The sequence below is a fragment of the Silurus aristotelis genome (assembly GCF_946808225.1).
Source record: "Silurus aristotelis genome assembly, chromosome: 18".
NCBI classification, from domain to species: domain Eukaryota; kingdom Metazoa; phylum Chordata; class Actinopteri; order Siluriformes; family Siluridae; genus Silurus; species Silurus aristotelis.
In genome coordinates, this window is record NC_139591.1 from 8,018,312 (window position 1) to 8,034,720 (window position 16,409).

The 16,409-nt window shown below is 38.8% G+C and overlaps 1 protein-coding gene across 2 annotated transcripts in view; it reads right to left on the minus strand.

Moving 5' to 3' along the window:
- Positions 1–1,209: 1,209 nt before the first annotated feature.
- hlcs (holocarboxylase synthetase (biotin-(proprionyl-CoA-carboxylase (ATP-hydrolysing)) ligase)) overlaps positions 1,210–16,409 on the minus strand; it is a 32,374-nt gene continuing 17,174 nt past the window's right edge. The window contains exons 7-11 of one of the 2 annotated variants that reach the window (XR_014537696.1): positions 6,592–7,597; positions 5,192–6,399; positions 4,434–4,548; positions 3,605–3,818; positions 1,210–2,258 (exon numbers count right to left, since the gene is read on the minus strand). Coding sequence is in view for 1 of the 2 variants with exons in the window: in XM_083567495.1 (XP_083423621.1) it covers positions 2,087–2,258; positions 3,605–3,818; positions 4,434–4,548; positions 5,192–5,352; positions 7,530–7,597 (730 nt within the window). In the remaining variant the exon portion in view is untranslated. The remainder of the gene's footprint in view (positions 2,259–3,604; positions 3,819–4,433; positions 4,549–5,191; positions 6,400–6,591; positions 7,598–16,409) is intronic. The other variant, XM_083567495.1, reaches the window with a different exon arrangement.

Below are 16,409 nucleotides of genomic sequence, written 5' to 3' on the forward strand. Positions count from 1 at the left end.
TCCTCTAGAGACATCACATAGCCGCCGTTTGAGCCCATATGGCGCTACGATCGGGAAGGCTGCGTTATTTGTTTATGGAAGTTTCCTGCATTTCCTTTTTTCGAAAGTACGCGCGTTTGAAGGTGAGCCAGAGGCCCTGGCGAAACGTCTCTGGGGGAATGAGATTGAGATGTGAAATCATGCAGCCAATATTAAAAAGGATAGATCCTGTTTGACCTGAAAGGACCTCCCTACTGAAATTGTTTAATAGGATTTTGAGGAAGTGGCATTTATGGATCTGAGTGGAGCTATTTGCTTAATGACCTTTCCGAAAAAAAAAAAAAAACCAAACAAAAAAAAAAAAAAAACAGAGAGGATAAAGCAGGGATTAGGGGGGGGCGGAGGGATAATATGATAGCTACCCTGTTTACGCTCAAAAATTAGCTTCTTTATTTTGCACACACAAAGCTCCCTCAGTGGATCGCTGGTAATTCACAACTGTTACACATTCTGTAGTGACAACATTTACCACCAACCATATTTTTTAACTTACTGCACAGATATTTAAAATTCCTTTCCCTCACCGCTGAAGCAATCCGAGGTATACAGTGTGTTGTTACTAGAGCCTTCTTCCTGGACAGCTTTGCCTTGTGTGTGTGTGTGTGTGTGTGTGTGTGTGTGTGTGTGTGTGTGTGTGTGTGTGTGTGTGTGTGTGTGTGTGTTCGAGGACTTGGGAGTAAGTGAATGGGCCTGTAATGAGGTGAAGGATCTCGGGCAGGTTAGCAGGACTTGCAGGAACGTTTTCACCTCATCACAGTGAGGGCAGGTTCAAGCACAGGAGGTGTGAACGACAGATGAGGTGATCTTCAACAGACCAGGATGAACCCAGACGAGCACAGGAAACCTAAACCCTCACACATACACAAAAAAACACACAGTCCACCTGCATGCCCACCAGCCTCTAACGCACCTCATCACTTCCACTCGGGCTGTAAGAAGAGGAGAAGGAGGGAGCAGCAGGATACAGTGGCCACACTGTAGCTGCTCACGAACACACATTTCGAGGCTGAACACACTTTTTTTTTTTTTAGTTTGCTGGGCCAAAAAGGAAAGAGAGAAAGCTACAGCGACTGCCAGATAGAGGAGTGCTTATTCACTGCACTACCTCACTTTTCAAATACTCGTCGTCTAATGCAAACCTGGAAAAAAAATAATACTGACAACTTAATATTTTAGAGCAATTCAGTCATTAAATCCTTTTTATTTGAAATTAATAACAACTACAAAACAATGAAATGACTTCTTAGATACAGTACTTAAAGGAAATTCACATCTGTATCCAAAGGCTAGATCACAAAATATTAAATACCCTTATTATTGTGTATTCTCACGAAGTCACAAGCAATTTGAATATTCTCTTAAGTGCGTCAGTTTCACGTAGAAAGACTTTAAAATAAACCACTGTAACCAAGTTTAAAAAGTCACTAAAGAACTCCTAAGATTTATGTTTCCACACACACACACACACACACACACACGGACATAAACTTTGGAAAAGTTTACACTTGTGTGTGCACTGCAAGCTATACTAACAGTTTAATTAATTTGTTTGTTTGTTTATTTATTGTGGTCTCAGCAATTAGTTATGGGTTTTTCCAAACATGCACAATCTGATGGTATCTTGTAGCGTGTTGCAAAGTGTGTATATAGCAAAAAGACTGTATAATATATACACTAAGAAGCCCCAATCATCCAATTATATTAACCAGACATGTTCTTATCCCAGTGAATTAGTTTAAGTTGTAGTTTTTTTCTTAAAATGAAACTTCAATTATAAATAACAATTAAAGATTGGTCTAGCAATATAATAATATTATAATTATTTGTCTTATAATAAACTCAACACCATAATCCTAATCTGGGGTCTGTTATAGACCTAATGTATTTAAAATTAAATTTATAGGTTACACATCAAAACAACATGACCAGAAAGAGGGTGACTGCTCCCGAACGTCAGCGATAATTAAAATCTGTCATTGTTGTGGAGATTCCTTCTTCTTACATGCCCTGGTACAGTGTTAAATCCTGCTGTGTGCGAATACAGAGTCTAGTTGTGTTTGGTGATGACCAGGTTTCTCAGCATGTCGAAGGAGTTTCCATCTGGCTGAACAGACACCAGACCCTGGTCCTGAGAGCTCACCTGCAGGAAGCCGTGATCATCCAGTCCTACCACCTCAGCCTCAGGACCATCCTCGCTCCACAACCGCACCTTTGTACCACTGTAAACGCCAGCAATCATTAAAAATCAATAAATAAATAAATATATATAATAAACACACACACACACACACACACACATACACACACACACACACACACACACACACACACACACACACACACACACACACACACACACACACACACACACATATTCGAGATGTGGTAAATAAACTTTTATTAACGCACGATTACTGCAGAACGCATTTCTGTTTGACCATTTCTATCAAAAATATAAATAAATATAAAGGAGGCAAATTTAAAGCCTTCAGTGCAAAACATTTTATTCCCGACGTCCTTTCTTTACTCAGATATTTATTTAAAAGAATTTTTTTTTTTTATCACTAAACGTTTGATTTACTGATGCGCCAAGTCTCAAATCGAAGCACCAAAATCCGCCCTGATGAACAAATCTGGCAAAAAAGTTATTTTTGCCAGAGTAATTAAAGTTATTAAAGTAATTTAAAAACGCAATAATACCGTTAAAACATTTGCAAGAATATTTTGTCTTCGTGCTCTATTTGAGTTTGGTTTTTATTAATAATATACATTAAAAATGTTTAAAAAAAAAAAAAAAAAAAAGAGATAACACTGATTATATCTTTATCATGGCACCTGTTAGTGAGTGGGATACATTAGGCAGTAAGTGATCATATTGTCCTCAAAGTTGATGTGTTAAAAGCAGGAAAAATGGGCAAGCGGAAGGATTTAATCGAGTATGATGCGGGCCAGATTGTGACGGCGAGTCGACTGGGTCGGCGCATCTCCAAAACTGCAGCTCTTGTGGGATGTTCCCGGTCTGCAGTGGTCAGTATCTATCAAAAGTGGTCCAGGGAAGGAACGGTGGTGAACCGGCAACAGGGTCATGAGCTGCCAAGGCTCACTGATGCATGTGGGGAGTGAAGGCTGGCCCGTGTGGTCCAGTCCAATAGACGAGCTCCTGCAGTTCAAATTGCTGAAGAAGTTAATGCTGTTAATGATAGAAGGGTCATTTTTTTCCTCAACGTTGATGTGTTAGAAGCAGGAAAACTGGGCATGTGAAAGAATTTGAGCAAGGGAAGTTTTACACACACACACAATATATATATATATATTACACTTATATACACACAAAACCTGATTTGCTCAAATCCTTACACATGCCAATGTTTCCTGCTTCTAACACATCGACTTTATGGACAAAATGTTCACTTGTAGCCTAATATATTCCACTCACTAATAGGTACCATGATGAAAAATCAGTGTTATTCACTTCACTGGTCCTAATGTTATAATGTCATAATGTTATATCTGATCAGTCTCATCAATAATAAATACTTATAAATAAATGGCATGATAAACTCACCCATGGACCCATCGTTTGTAATAAATGGGTAGAACTGCTTCAGGACCATGCAGCTGAAACTCAGAAATGAGCTGCTCTAGCAGAGTGATAGAGCGGCCCATAAGCTGTGCTGGGCTTAGAGGACTCAGCTTGCTCCCTCGCTCACGGTTTTGCTGAACCACCAGGTCATTAATGCAGATGGTGGGGTTACTGTTGCTCACATTAAACCCACAACCTAGCAGATAGAAACAGACAGAAAGAGAAAGAGAAAGAGAGAGAGAGAGAGAGAGAGAGAGAGAGAGAGAGAGGGAGAGAGGGAGGAAGAGAGGGAGGGAGAGGTTTATGCGCTCATGTTAAACCCACAGGATCAGGATGGATGCCGAGAGAAAAAGAATAAAGTATTTAAACCACCACCACATGTAGTCAAAATACACTTCAGCTGGAATATAGAACATCGGATCCAGCTGAACAATAAATTACTAATGAAGTGTACAATATGGCAGAAATATTATATTACAGTGTAGTAAACCTATATGAGAAAAAAAACCCTGTTAAGATTAAAAATCATTTATAATTTTGTTACATTCATTAACTGTAAGAGAGTTTTTATAGGAAATAAATGGTACAGCATATTCAGACTTCATACATTCATTACTGATATTAGTCAGTGATATAAACCATAACTCCAGTGCAGTGTATTGATATGTCAATCTAATGATAATATCTGACAGAAAATATTGTAAATTTCAATAATTTATTACAATATTGGTCAAACCAGTGTTCAATACAGCTCAACAAACATTAAACTTTATCTAATACTAGAAATAAGGTTCATATTTAGAGTTATTACCAATGAGAAGGTGAAAGGTGGATCCCATCACCGTTGATGTGACCAAAACTCCCCCCAGCTTCATCAGGTTACCATAGTAAATATCATTGGGCCACTTCACTCTCAGGTCAATGTCCTAAACAACAACAACAACAACAAAAAGCGATATTTAAGCAGAATGTTCCACCAGCGTATCGGAGACATATTCCTGTTTTAATTTCTTCCATTTAGTTTTTAAATCTGCTCTCAAAACGTATTTTTTTTTCAGGAAAGCTTTTAGGTGATTAATTTTTTATTTTTGTTATGTATGTATGATGTTTCTTTATTTTTATTCTCTCCTTTGTTATGTTTGTAAAGCACTTTGAGATGTAACTTTTAAATGCAGTATGTGTATAAAAAAATGATTATTATTATTATTATAAGGAGTGCTGCTTGTTATGCTTGCGACATCCCATAATACTTCCTGCACGGTGAATGAGCGCACGAACATTCCTCTGCGGGACGTATGAGAGCTTGCAGCAGTGAACTCACTCGCACACATGCTGCAGAGAAGTGCTTCAAAGATCCAACACTCCTGCATGTTTCCAGTCAAGCGGCAACACAAACACGAGTCCATGTGTGTGGGGGCCAATGCAAGGCCTCAAGCCTTCTTCTGCAGTTGACTGTGACATTTCTGATTAGTAATCTAGACAGCAGCACCTGCTCGGGAGATCTAGCTGTGGGGTCGTATTTTTTCAGAGTGTGTGTGCGTGTCATATCTGGCTAGTGTAATATTGTACCTGGTATCCAGGCAGTGTGCGAACTGCCTCCACTACAGCCAGAGCGGCCAAGTGCTGCAGGAATGGGATCCTCTGGCCGAGTCGGGAGTTCACTGCTACTTGCAAGTGCAACGTGAACATGGCGCATCCCAGTGGACTCAACCACGTGTTTCCTCCTCGTCCTGCAGTACAACAAACAAGCAAGATACACACCCCCAGCACGTTAATAGACACACAATGCATGGATAAATGAAGACTGAGAACAGTAATACTGCAAAGGAATAATACACACTTATCAGCTGTAGCATTAAACCGCCTGGTGTATATAGTGCAGGTTCCTCTTGTGCTGCCAAAACAGCTCCATGTCAATCTATGGAGTCCATAAGTTCTCTGAAGGCATGCTGTGGTATCTGGTATCAAGGAGCAAATCCTTTACATTTATAGCATCTGGCAGATGCTGTTATCAAGAGCGAAAAACGTTGATCTAATTTGCACAAGTGAGTAGCTATGGGGTTAAGAGCCTTTTGCAGGGGCCGAGGAGTAGCAACTTGGTGTGGCCGGGATTTGAACTAATAACCTTTGTATCCAAACTCCAATTCCTTGACTACTAAGCTACCATCTCCCTGAAGGTCGAACAACATAGGTATATCAAGAGTGAACAGTAAGGAAGTGTTTCGCAGACACCCTTATCCAGAGCAACTTACATTTATCTCACTCATACAACTGATCAGCTATAGGGTTAAGGGCCTTGCTCAGGGGTCCAGAGGTTTTAGCTTGGATTGGAAGTGGCTGGAATTTGAATTCATGACCTTCGGATCCAATTCCAATACCTGAATGGTGCAAGGTGATGCCTCTAAAGGTCAGACTTGTTTGTCCAGCACATCCTGCAAAAGCTCATTCTATTTAAAATCTGGGTTTAAGTGTATTTTATATATATATATAAAATAACATCAAAGTAACATCGACATGAATGTTAGGATCCTACATATCCTAGCAGTACTTTGCTCAGAGCATCACTTTGCCTCCAAGAGCTTGTCTGTTTCCTATAGCGTATCCTGTTGTCATTTCTCCCCCAGGGTAAGTAACACCCACCCCCAACGCACATGGCTATCCACATGCTGTTGAAGAAAACATGATTCATCTGAGCAGGCCACATTCTTCCAGCGCTCCATGGTCCAGTTATGATGCTGACATGCCCACTGTAGGTGAACTGAATGTTCATTCGCTGCCTAATATACAGTGCATCCGGAATCTTTACTTTTTCCACATTTTGTAATGACTGCGACGGTTCATCTTCCAACAGGACAACGACCCTAAGCACACAGCCAAGATAACAAAGGAGTAACTATAGGACTAAAGTTACTATATAACTACAGGACGACTCTGTGATTGTCCTTGAGCAGCCCAGCCAGAGCTCAGACATGAACCCGTTTGAACATCTCTGGAGAGATCTGAAAATAGCTGTGCCAACCTGAAGGAGCTTTAGAAGTTCTGCCAAGAACAATGGGAGAACCTGCCCAAAAATAGATGAAGCTTGTAGCATCATACTTAAAAATACTTGAGGCTGTAATTGGTGCCAAAGGTACAAAGTTTTTTATTTTTTATAAATTAGCAAGGATTGCAGCCAAACGTCTTTCACATTGTCATTATGGGGTATTGTTAGTAGAATTTTGAGGTAAATAATGAATTGAATCCATTTGGGAATAAGCCTGTAACATGATGTGGAAAAAGTGAAGTGCTGTGAATCCGGATGCACTGTAAGCCACATCTTGACTGGTGCCCTTGTAATCAATGTTGTTAATCAATGTTGTTCATGTCGCCTCACAGCGATTTTAATGTTATGGCTGATTGGGGTATGTTAAGTGTGCATTTGACAACTGCAGTGCTTCAGGGTGAATGTTAGGGATATTAAAACTCTTTTCTCATTATCACAACATACATATTTAAGAAATACATGCAGCTTTTCAACCTAGATATACTATGATATTATTAGCTAGACATAAAGATGCATAATGTTCTTATAGAGCTTAAATAATTCTTCATCTTTTATGGTAATTGGTATGTGAACTTCCAATAGTTTCCAATAGCGCTTCAGTTTTTATTTAAACGCTTTGAAAACAAAAGAAGGACAATCATAGTTCATGCTATTTAACTACTAATTATGTGAAAGAGAAAACAAACACAAGGGAGTTTTGAGCAATGATGATAATATTCAAACCTGAATGACAGAAAAGATCTTTTTTTTTTTTAAAGTCATAAAAATTAGTGAAAAACACGTAAAAACAGATTTCAGAGAAACAAATTGAAAATGGAATCCATAGGACCCCAAGACGAACAGTGGAGTATACCATTGACTGACCTTTACCCTTCGTCTGACGTGCTGCCACGGCAATTAACCCCAGATCCTCAGGTATCTGCAACATCAATCTATAAAGAAGAAAAATACCAGCCATAAATGAATAAAAAATAAAAAAAAAACATACACTAACTCTACCAGTTTTCTACATTATGGATTATTACATTCGAACTGAATTTCCCCTTGAAAATGTTTATATCTCTCACTGACTGGACATGCTGAGAGAAGAGCTGACAGCTCTGTGCTGTGGCGTTTCCAACCCACTGGACTTTAATTGAACTCTGACCTCCATCTAAGGGTTTCTAGCCCACTGCTCCCATCAAATAACACCCCCACTAAAGTAAACAATCGTCCACTTGACCCTGTGTCACTCACACACACACTTGCTTGGGCCACACAGCAAGGTGACACTCAGGTGTCAATCTCGGTCTAATTGCTGAACAAACAGATAATTATTCTGCCAAATGCTACGATGAATTAAGACACAAGGTCAAGAAATGGAAAACCTGCGAGTGCAAAAAGAGACTGAGGAAACGATATAGATCCAGCAAAAAAATACAAATACTGGAACATGAACGACAAATTATTTTTTTTACTAATACATGCTCAGCACAGAAGCATATCAATACTGAGAAGATGCTGGTCTATTCTGGGTTAATATTTATTAAACAGTAGCTTGGAATGCACATTTAGTTAAGATAGATGCAAACACAATTTCCCACTCAGGGATAAACATTAACCATTGCATATATGTGGAATCTAACCCTTAATTGATTTTTGCTTTATTCGTGGTCTCTATAGAATAACAAACACAACACGATACAAAACAGTAAAGATGAAGGCAGAACCATTCAAAAAGGAAATTCACTCTAACACATCTAATCACATGCTCTTTTCAAATAACTGGCCATGTTGTTACGCATCATTGTTCACCTCGCCACATTGGATGGAGAATGCTAGGCATACTGCAATACTACTATTCACCAATGCTGATTACTGTCTGGTGAAGACAAAGGCATATTGTTAGTCAGGCACACGGTCGAAAGATTAAAAATAAAAAACAATAAAGTAAAAAAAATAAAGTGCGGTGGGGGATTTTTTTTAATGCATTATATTTGCAATCAATCGTCAAAGCAAAGCTGCTACTAGAGCCACAAATTCTGTATCTAAGAATGGACATTTGTCTTATTCCATGGTGGCTAGAGGCAACACACACAAGAATCTGGAGGGAATCTTGGTGTGATCTGTCATTTACAGAATATAAATTTACACAAGAGCTTAACTAGGGAGAAATTTCCTTGGCCAAAGCCTGGGAGGCTGAGACACAGGGCAGTAATTCAGGGCTTTCTGATGCAAAGAGACAGTGTTACAGAGACACAGACTTTAAAATGCAGTCCCATAATCCTTTAAATTCCTAGACCAAACAGCCCCTGTGAACAGAAGGCTTGGGGAGCAACTCTATTAGAGCCAGTGATATCTTTATCTTCACTGGATAAAAAAAAAACAACAACATAAAAGAACACCGACAGTTGATATGACCCCGATTCCAAAAACTTTAATAAAATGCACTGAATGCAGTGATTTGCAAATCTCATAAACCCATATTTTAGTCATAATAAAAAAAAAAAAATACGTATCAAACGTTCAAACTGAAGAACTGTGGCATTTTAAGGAAACACAATTTTGAATTTGATGGCTGCATCGTGTCTCAAACTAATTTGGGACGGGGCAACAAAAGGCTGGAAAAGTAAGTTACACTTAAAAAACAAAACCTGGAACATTTCACAGCTAATTAGATTCATTGGCAACAGCTCAATAAAAAGATATAAAAAGAGTCTTGTAAAGAGGTTTGCCAATATGCAACAAACTGCATCTACAAATTATGGAACAATTTCAGAATAATGTTCCTTAACATAAAACAGCAAAGACTAAAATCAATAGCTAAAAATGAATAGTGGATGCCCTTGATCTTTGGGCCCTCAGGTGGCACTGCATTAAAAACAGGTAGGATTCTGTAATGAAAATCACTGCATGGGCTCAGAAGCACCTCCAGAAATCATTGTCTGTGAAAGCAGACTAAAATGCTATCATGCAAAGAAGAAGCCATATGTGAACATGATCCCGAAACGTTGCCATACTTTTAGGGCAAAAGCTTATTTAAAATGGACTGAGGAAAAGTGAAAAACTGTTCTGTGGTCAAACAAATTAAAATAAGCCAGAAATAATTTTTTAGAAACCATTACCACCGCATCCTCTGGACTAAAGACTACAGGGATTATCATTAGCAAATAAAAAAACCCAAACATTTTATTCACAACAGAATGTGACACTAAATGCACTCCCACCTGTTGGAACAGATCCTTTTATTTTAACTCACCGAGAACATAAATTTCGACAACCTCAGTGAAGATTAGCAAAAAGCGTATCACCTTTTCTTTGGAATTGTGGTTGTAGATCTACTTTGAGAAGAAGCAGCACTAAAACTACCACTCTTTTGATAATTTGAATAATGCAGACACTGCTCCTTTAATTCCACTTTCCTTATAAGCCAAAGAGCCAGACACAGAAGAAAAAAAAAACCTTTTTTATTTTTTTTTTGGAAGGAAAAATAATGTTACTGCTTACAGTAAATTGGCAGTTTGGTAAGACTTATTTGAATAGCAAATGAATACTTAACCACATTCTTGGAATTTTACTTCATAGAACTGTAATAGTTTAGCCATCATTGAAGACAAATAAGTGTTTATGAGAAATGCAGATTTAAAAGTGGTAGAGGAAAAGGTGCAGGAAACCAAATGCTAATTTGTAGACCTAGGAATTTCTTCGCTAAAACTCACGCTAATTAAACTGGACATATTGTAAAAGCCTGCAGCCAAAACGCCTCAATCATGTGTTACCAGCACAAGGAAAAAGCAGCTAAAACACAGCATGTGGGTGGCAGTAACATAACATAAAAAAAACAAAAAAACATAGCCGCTTCTGGCACGTGATGCAATTTCCGAATTATGCTTCATATATCAATTAAACAACACAAAAGGAATGCATACTGGATTTAGGACAACCTTCAAGTGACTTCAGGTGCTGAAAAAGAGCCAGGGGAGGATGATGAAAAAACAAACAAAAAACAATATTGTGCTAGTTAACTAGATCACCTTCCTGCTTATTTGTTAAAAGATATGGAATTAAAGACAAAGAAAGACAGAGACAAACTGATTTTTCCTGTGTCTGGGAGTGTGGTGTGTGGTGTAGGCAGTAGGATCCTGACCCCGAGGCGGTGTAGGCCGGTTAGGCGGTGGGGCCAAGCACCATGGATAATTGAGAGCTTGCGCTGTTTGGCAGGACCACCAGAGAACCCCGAGTGCTGGATCGTGACGAGCGCCGCTGCTTTACAAATCAAGAGGCGACAAGGGTGCACGAGAGGCCCAGACGGCTCTCTGTGCTCCTTCAGCCAAGCAAAATGAACTTTTAATAAGAACATCAGCAGCTAACAGTGCGAGGAGAGCCAGGAGCGACCTCTCAGACTGCCGCACCAGCGTACTTGTGCCAAAGACTAAATTAAGAACACCTAAGGGGGCGTATGATACAGCTCTGTATGTGTGTATGTGTGTGTGGCCAGCATTTCCCTTTGAATGAATAAACGGTGTAAAATAAAAAAAATTATATAATTTTATTAATGCAATACACTTTATTATATTCGTTAAATTGAGTAATCAATTAAATTGAAATGATTAAAATTAAAGAAATGGAAATTTTTTATTAAATAGTTTACATTTGTTAGACCTCATTTGGTTAATATAGGGTAATAGTCACTTCTGGTAGTTGAGTAACGCAATCCCCTGGTATTGTTGTGTATGTTTTCTGGTTTAATAATAACAATAAATATATATATTTTTAAATGCACTCAAAGTGCGAGGCGGAGACTAAACAAACCTGTGGTCTGCCACTTAATACGTTCCTGAGGGATTTTAAATATCTATGTTCCACACACAAAAAGGATTGCATTCGGTACCGACTGAAAGCCCTGTAGCTTTGGTACAAATACGTGTACGTTACACCCCGACATGATATACATTTGTATGGTCCTTTCAACCATACAAAAACATGATGAATAGGACATGTGGCATTGCATGTTTACACGACATAGAGGTGTTATCACTTAGGGTGTACTCACTTTTGTTGCCAGCTATTTTCACAATAATTTGTCCCTTGAATATATCCTGAAATGGTTGCTTTAATGTATTATTTATTTATCTATTTCAAAAATAATATGTAGCAATTGCTCAAAAAGGTAAATTGGTTAGACAAGGGGGAAAAAAAGAGACTACCAAATAAGGAATGCAATGTAAGTAGAGAAACAAAAATAATACATCCAGTGTGGACTTTCTCTCTTGCCCTTTACTCTCACTTTCTCTGTCTTTGTCCAGTCAAAATCAATCTTGTCAGATTAGCATGCAAAGTGGCATTAAATTAATTTCTGCTACACAAATATGAGATCAGGCTTGGATGAGCTCAAACAACTCGCTCATAAACAGAATACTCTTACTGGCTCAAAGTGGCACCTTCAATAAGAGCTGTGAGGCCGAAGGGGTGTGTGTGTATGGGGCAAGTTGAGGGGTCTGAGGGGCTGAAGTGGACAATCTATAATAACCTAGAGCTCAAGTCTGTGAGCTTTGTAATATGCAGTCTAAAGTATTCCAACAAAGTTAATCTCAATTTGAAAGCACGTCCACCAAGCAGCTCAGAGGTCGCCTGCGTCCAAGGAACCCGAAAACACGTTAGAAAAATTCCCAATAATGACCACAAAGGAGCAGAGATGGTAAAAGTACACACATCCTTCACTCAAGTAGAAGTACAGGTACTCATGTTTTAAAAGATTCTGGTAAAAGTTGAAGTACTGACTACACTTTTTCACTCAAGTTAAAGAAGTTTGGGCTCTGACATGTACTCAAGTAAAAAGTAGCCATTAATACTACCTGTTTTAGCGTCACGCTGGCAACTGGACCTCAAATCATATTTATATATTTATATAAAATAACTAAAAATGTTGTTATCTAATAAATGTTTCCAGGCTGATCAACCTTTATATAGAACACAAGCAGAGCAGAGATGATGATGATCAGGTGATGAGGAATGTCTCTGGTCCCATTTATGTTTCCATCACTGACTCCCTCTGTCTCATCCACATTACCCCCATACTTCTTTTTGCCTTCTGCAGTGTTCGTTGTTAGCTTTGTAAACAAGCCTGTTTGTGGTGTGTGAGAGCCAGGAAATTATACACCATACAGGTTGATGGGCTGAAAATGCCACGCAGTGAGAAGAAAATAATATTGATCATGTCACCAAATAGATTCAAACTAAAGTTGTCTGGAAAAATTTATATCGAAGTACTGATATCAGAAAAATCAACTTAAGTACAGTGACAAAGTATTTGTACTTCATTACTTCCCCCTTCTCCAAAGGAGAGCTGGAGGATCGAAGAATAAGCCCACAATCAGCAATTGTGAATTGGGACATTGAGAATAGGTGAGTTTCACTACAAATGCAGCCTGTGTATTTTATACTGCCATTCCAGGAAGACCATCATTAGGGTTGTAAGTAAATATCAATACCCGCGAGCGTCGCAATATTTTGTTTGCCGATACTGTATTGATTCTCAAAAATGCAATATCGACAATATAAAAAGAAAAGAAAAAAAAGGACACTGCTATATACAGAAAGCTAAAGTCGGAGCAGACTGAACATGCGAGAGTGCCTTGCGTGACTGCATTCTCTACCTTTATAGATGAAATAATAGTCTTTCTTACTCTTTATTTCCTTGCCTCCCTAGGATTGTTGCTTTTAGATGATAAATACTAGTGAGCGCTCAGATTCTACTACTAGCCTAACACTAATAATATAATACAATCATCATCATCATCAATCCCACTTCATATTAGGTGTATTTAAAGACAATGTGCAAAAAATAATAATAATAATAAAAAAAAAATGATACTACTTGTGTTCACGTATTGCTATACACCTGATTGCACTAAGGGATGATACGGGTAAGGGTATCACAGGTTTCATGGTATGGTTAAGGGGATATGGTTAACATTGCCATTTTAGATTAGTAATTAATGCAAATGTAAATGTGTTCTGGTAAAATACTTGTTCTTTCTTTGCTACAGTCTGAATATGGTGGTGTGTTCTTTATGACAGCTCACCTAAAATTATATCCTATTCCTAAAATGAGAAATATCCCGATATATTGCCTTGCGTACCGTATCGAAATCGATTGCAAAAAATTGCATCGCAACCCCTGTATGTATCCGATAAAAAGTCCTAACCATCACTGCCTGGTCTCACCTTCAGACGAGTACACTATCCGAAAAGAAAGGTTCAGAACTGACCTGCCTCAGCAGAAAATAAACTACATGTCCAATTTGCTTAGTCATCAGTTCTTATAGTTTTGATGAAATGTGCTAAATGTAATCTTTCTGCAAGGGCTATCGCTGCCTTATTTTCTCTGACTACATTTATACATGTATCGCTAAATTTTATCAGCCTTCCTGGGAAGGGTGGTTCTGGGAACACTGGGACACTGCAAGGATAAAATTTTCATATAACCCCAATTTAGGACATTGGGCAGGTTTTATCCAAGTATTAAACCCGTCTATAAGAACTGCCAGGAGTTAGCTTGTCCTGGTTTTGCCCCGTGATAAACTAGCAGACACACTGACCACTGTTTGCTCTATGTAACACCACAGGGTGTGTACTAGGCACCAGAACAAGGGGTAGAGACCATGGGAAGGTCATGTGGAATTGTAGCATATGAAGACAGAATAGCTCTTTAAAAAATGCCAAAAGTTTATGTGATCCCAGGGTCTAGCCACAGGCTCCTCACCAGGAGCTTTTACCTCAAGGTGGCTTAGATGATTTAAACTACAGTACCATATATTTAGAATATGACGCAAACCCCTTTCGGAATAAAGAAAGTACATTAAACAGAACCCTGAACTTCTTCAATGAAATCCGTGAGCTGCAAAGAAATTTGTGGACCTTCAGTGGAGTTTGTTTTACTGCAACACTGTTGATAGGACTCATTGATACTCGATTTAACAATGTTGCCCAATTAATAACATTAATCACCAAATTCCTGCTCTCCATAACACATGTGGAAATAGAGCTTCATTTTGTAAAAGTGTTTGTCACTTTTTATGTGGCACACTATTGGTTAAACCAAATCTGCCTCCAGATCATCAATCCTCTCAGAAATTAATTTAGTTAACTTTGTGCTTTTTCTGAGTTTCTTTGGCAGATGTAGGCATTTATGGCTTACAAAAATATTTAAAAAAAATGCTAGCAGCACTATGCAATAGCGAGAAGGAGAAGATTGACAAATGAATGAAAGAAAACCTGAATCCGGCTGCACTATGCTTGTCAGCGTCCATCCAACAAACTTATCAGGCTCGTGGGTATGCGCCACTCACCATACTTTTGGCAAAGATGTCTTTAGTCAGCTAGACACTGGAGAATATGAATGCTGCTGGCCAAAAGCACAGAGCACAGGTGGCAAAATTTAGCATTTTGTAAAAAAATATAAATGCTAACAATGATAGAAAGGAAAACCTGACTCCAGTTTGATGCCTGTGAAAACTTCGACATTACAGAGAAAGGGCACTAGAATGTAAGAAAACTGAAACGCAGTACAGCAGAAGAGAAGATCATAGTTGTCTTATCATCAGCTCTGAAAAAACAGATACCTGTACAATGGTCATAGACTGCACCTAGATCCTTATTTAAAGTGACCACCCTGTGACCAACACGCACAAGGTAAGGAGAAGAAGAAAGGGGACAAATGGCTGTGTGTAAAAGCACAGAGTTTTCAGCGAATGAGCAGCAACCAGGCCTCCTGAAAGACAGAATTGTCTGGAAGCCTCTTCTGTCTTGCCATTGTCAAACTCCTGATTACAACACGCTCGCAACAAAGGAACACAAAAGGACTGAAAGAGAGAGAACTCCTCAGAGGAGGGATAGCTTTCACTGCCGAGAGCACATCATGTGTGGGAGAATGCAGATCACAGACTGCTGAGCCCAAAGGGTCACTTACACACTGACTGGAGAGGGGGTGTGGGTGAGGGTCAGAGAACACATGGCCACCATCATAGAGAGATCAGAGAGAGGGATACACACATACACAAACAAAAGCAGGATTTGCCTAGCCAGGTCCTTACTCCTACTCTGCTAAAACTGCTTTTAGGCTTTCACTCCGTATTTATAAGCCTAGATAAAGTTGTCCAACACCAAGCCGTAAATTGGACAATGTTTACAACCCTGGTGTGGATAGCAACAGCCATCGCTAATCATTAGAATGCATTATCCGACTTAAACCATTAATCATAACAGTTATCTGAAATATTTCTGGGTTTCTAGCTTACATCAACCATATACCTTTGGCTTGATATGAAATTATGAATAAAAAAAACACCCAAAAAAAACAAAACATGCTGACTGCTAGGATCAGTGCGCATCTTTAAAAGTGGATTTTTCCTCACTTAACATAAGCAGTTTAGTATTGATCAGTGGCAGGCATAAACGCGATGATCGATAAAAGAGCTCTGATCTGTAAATGCGATTAATTGGAATAATCCTCTTTTCTGAACAGCCGCACACATTATCATTTTCAAACAGGAGCTCAGGGCTGATCAATCGGAATTTTTCACCATTACTAGATCAAGTAAGGGTCATCCCTCTCTCCGTCTGCCCCCCAACCCCCACCCCCCCATCTCTACAGGTGAAAGGTTAGTAAAAAGAATGCAACTTCATATAGGGCTATGCCTTAAACGATTTCATAAATCGAATTTAAATTTCAAAAATCATAAAATCGATTATTTTAAATTCAAT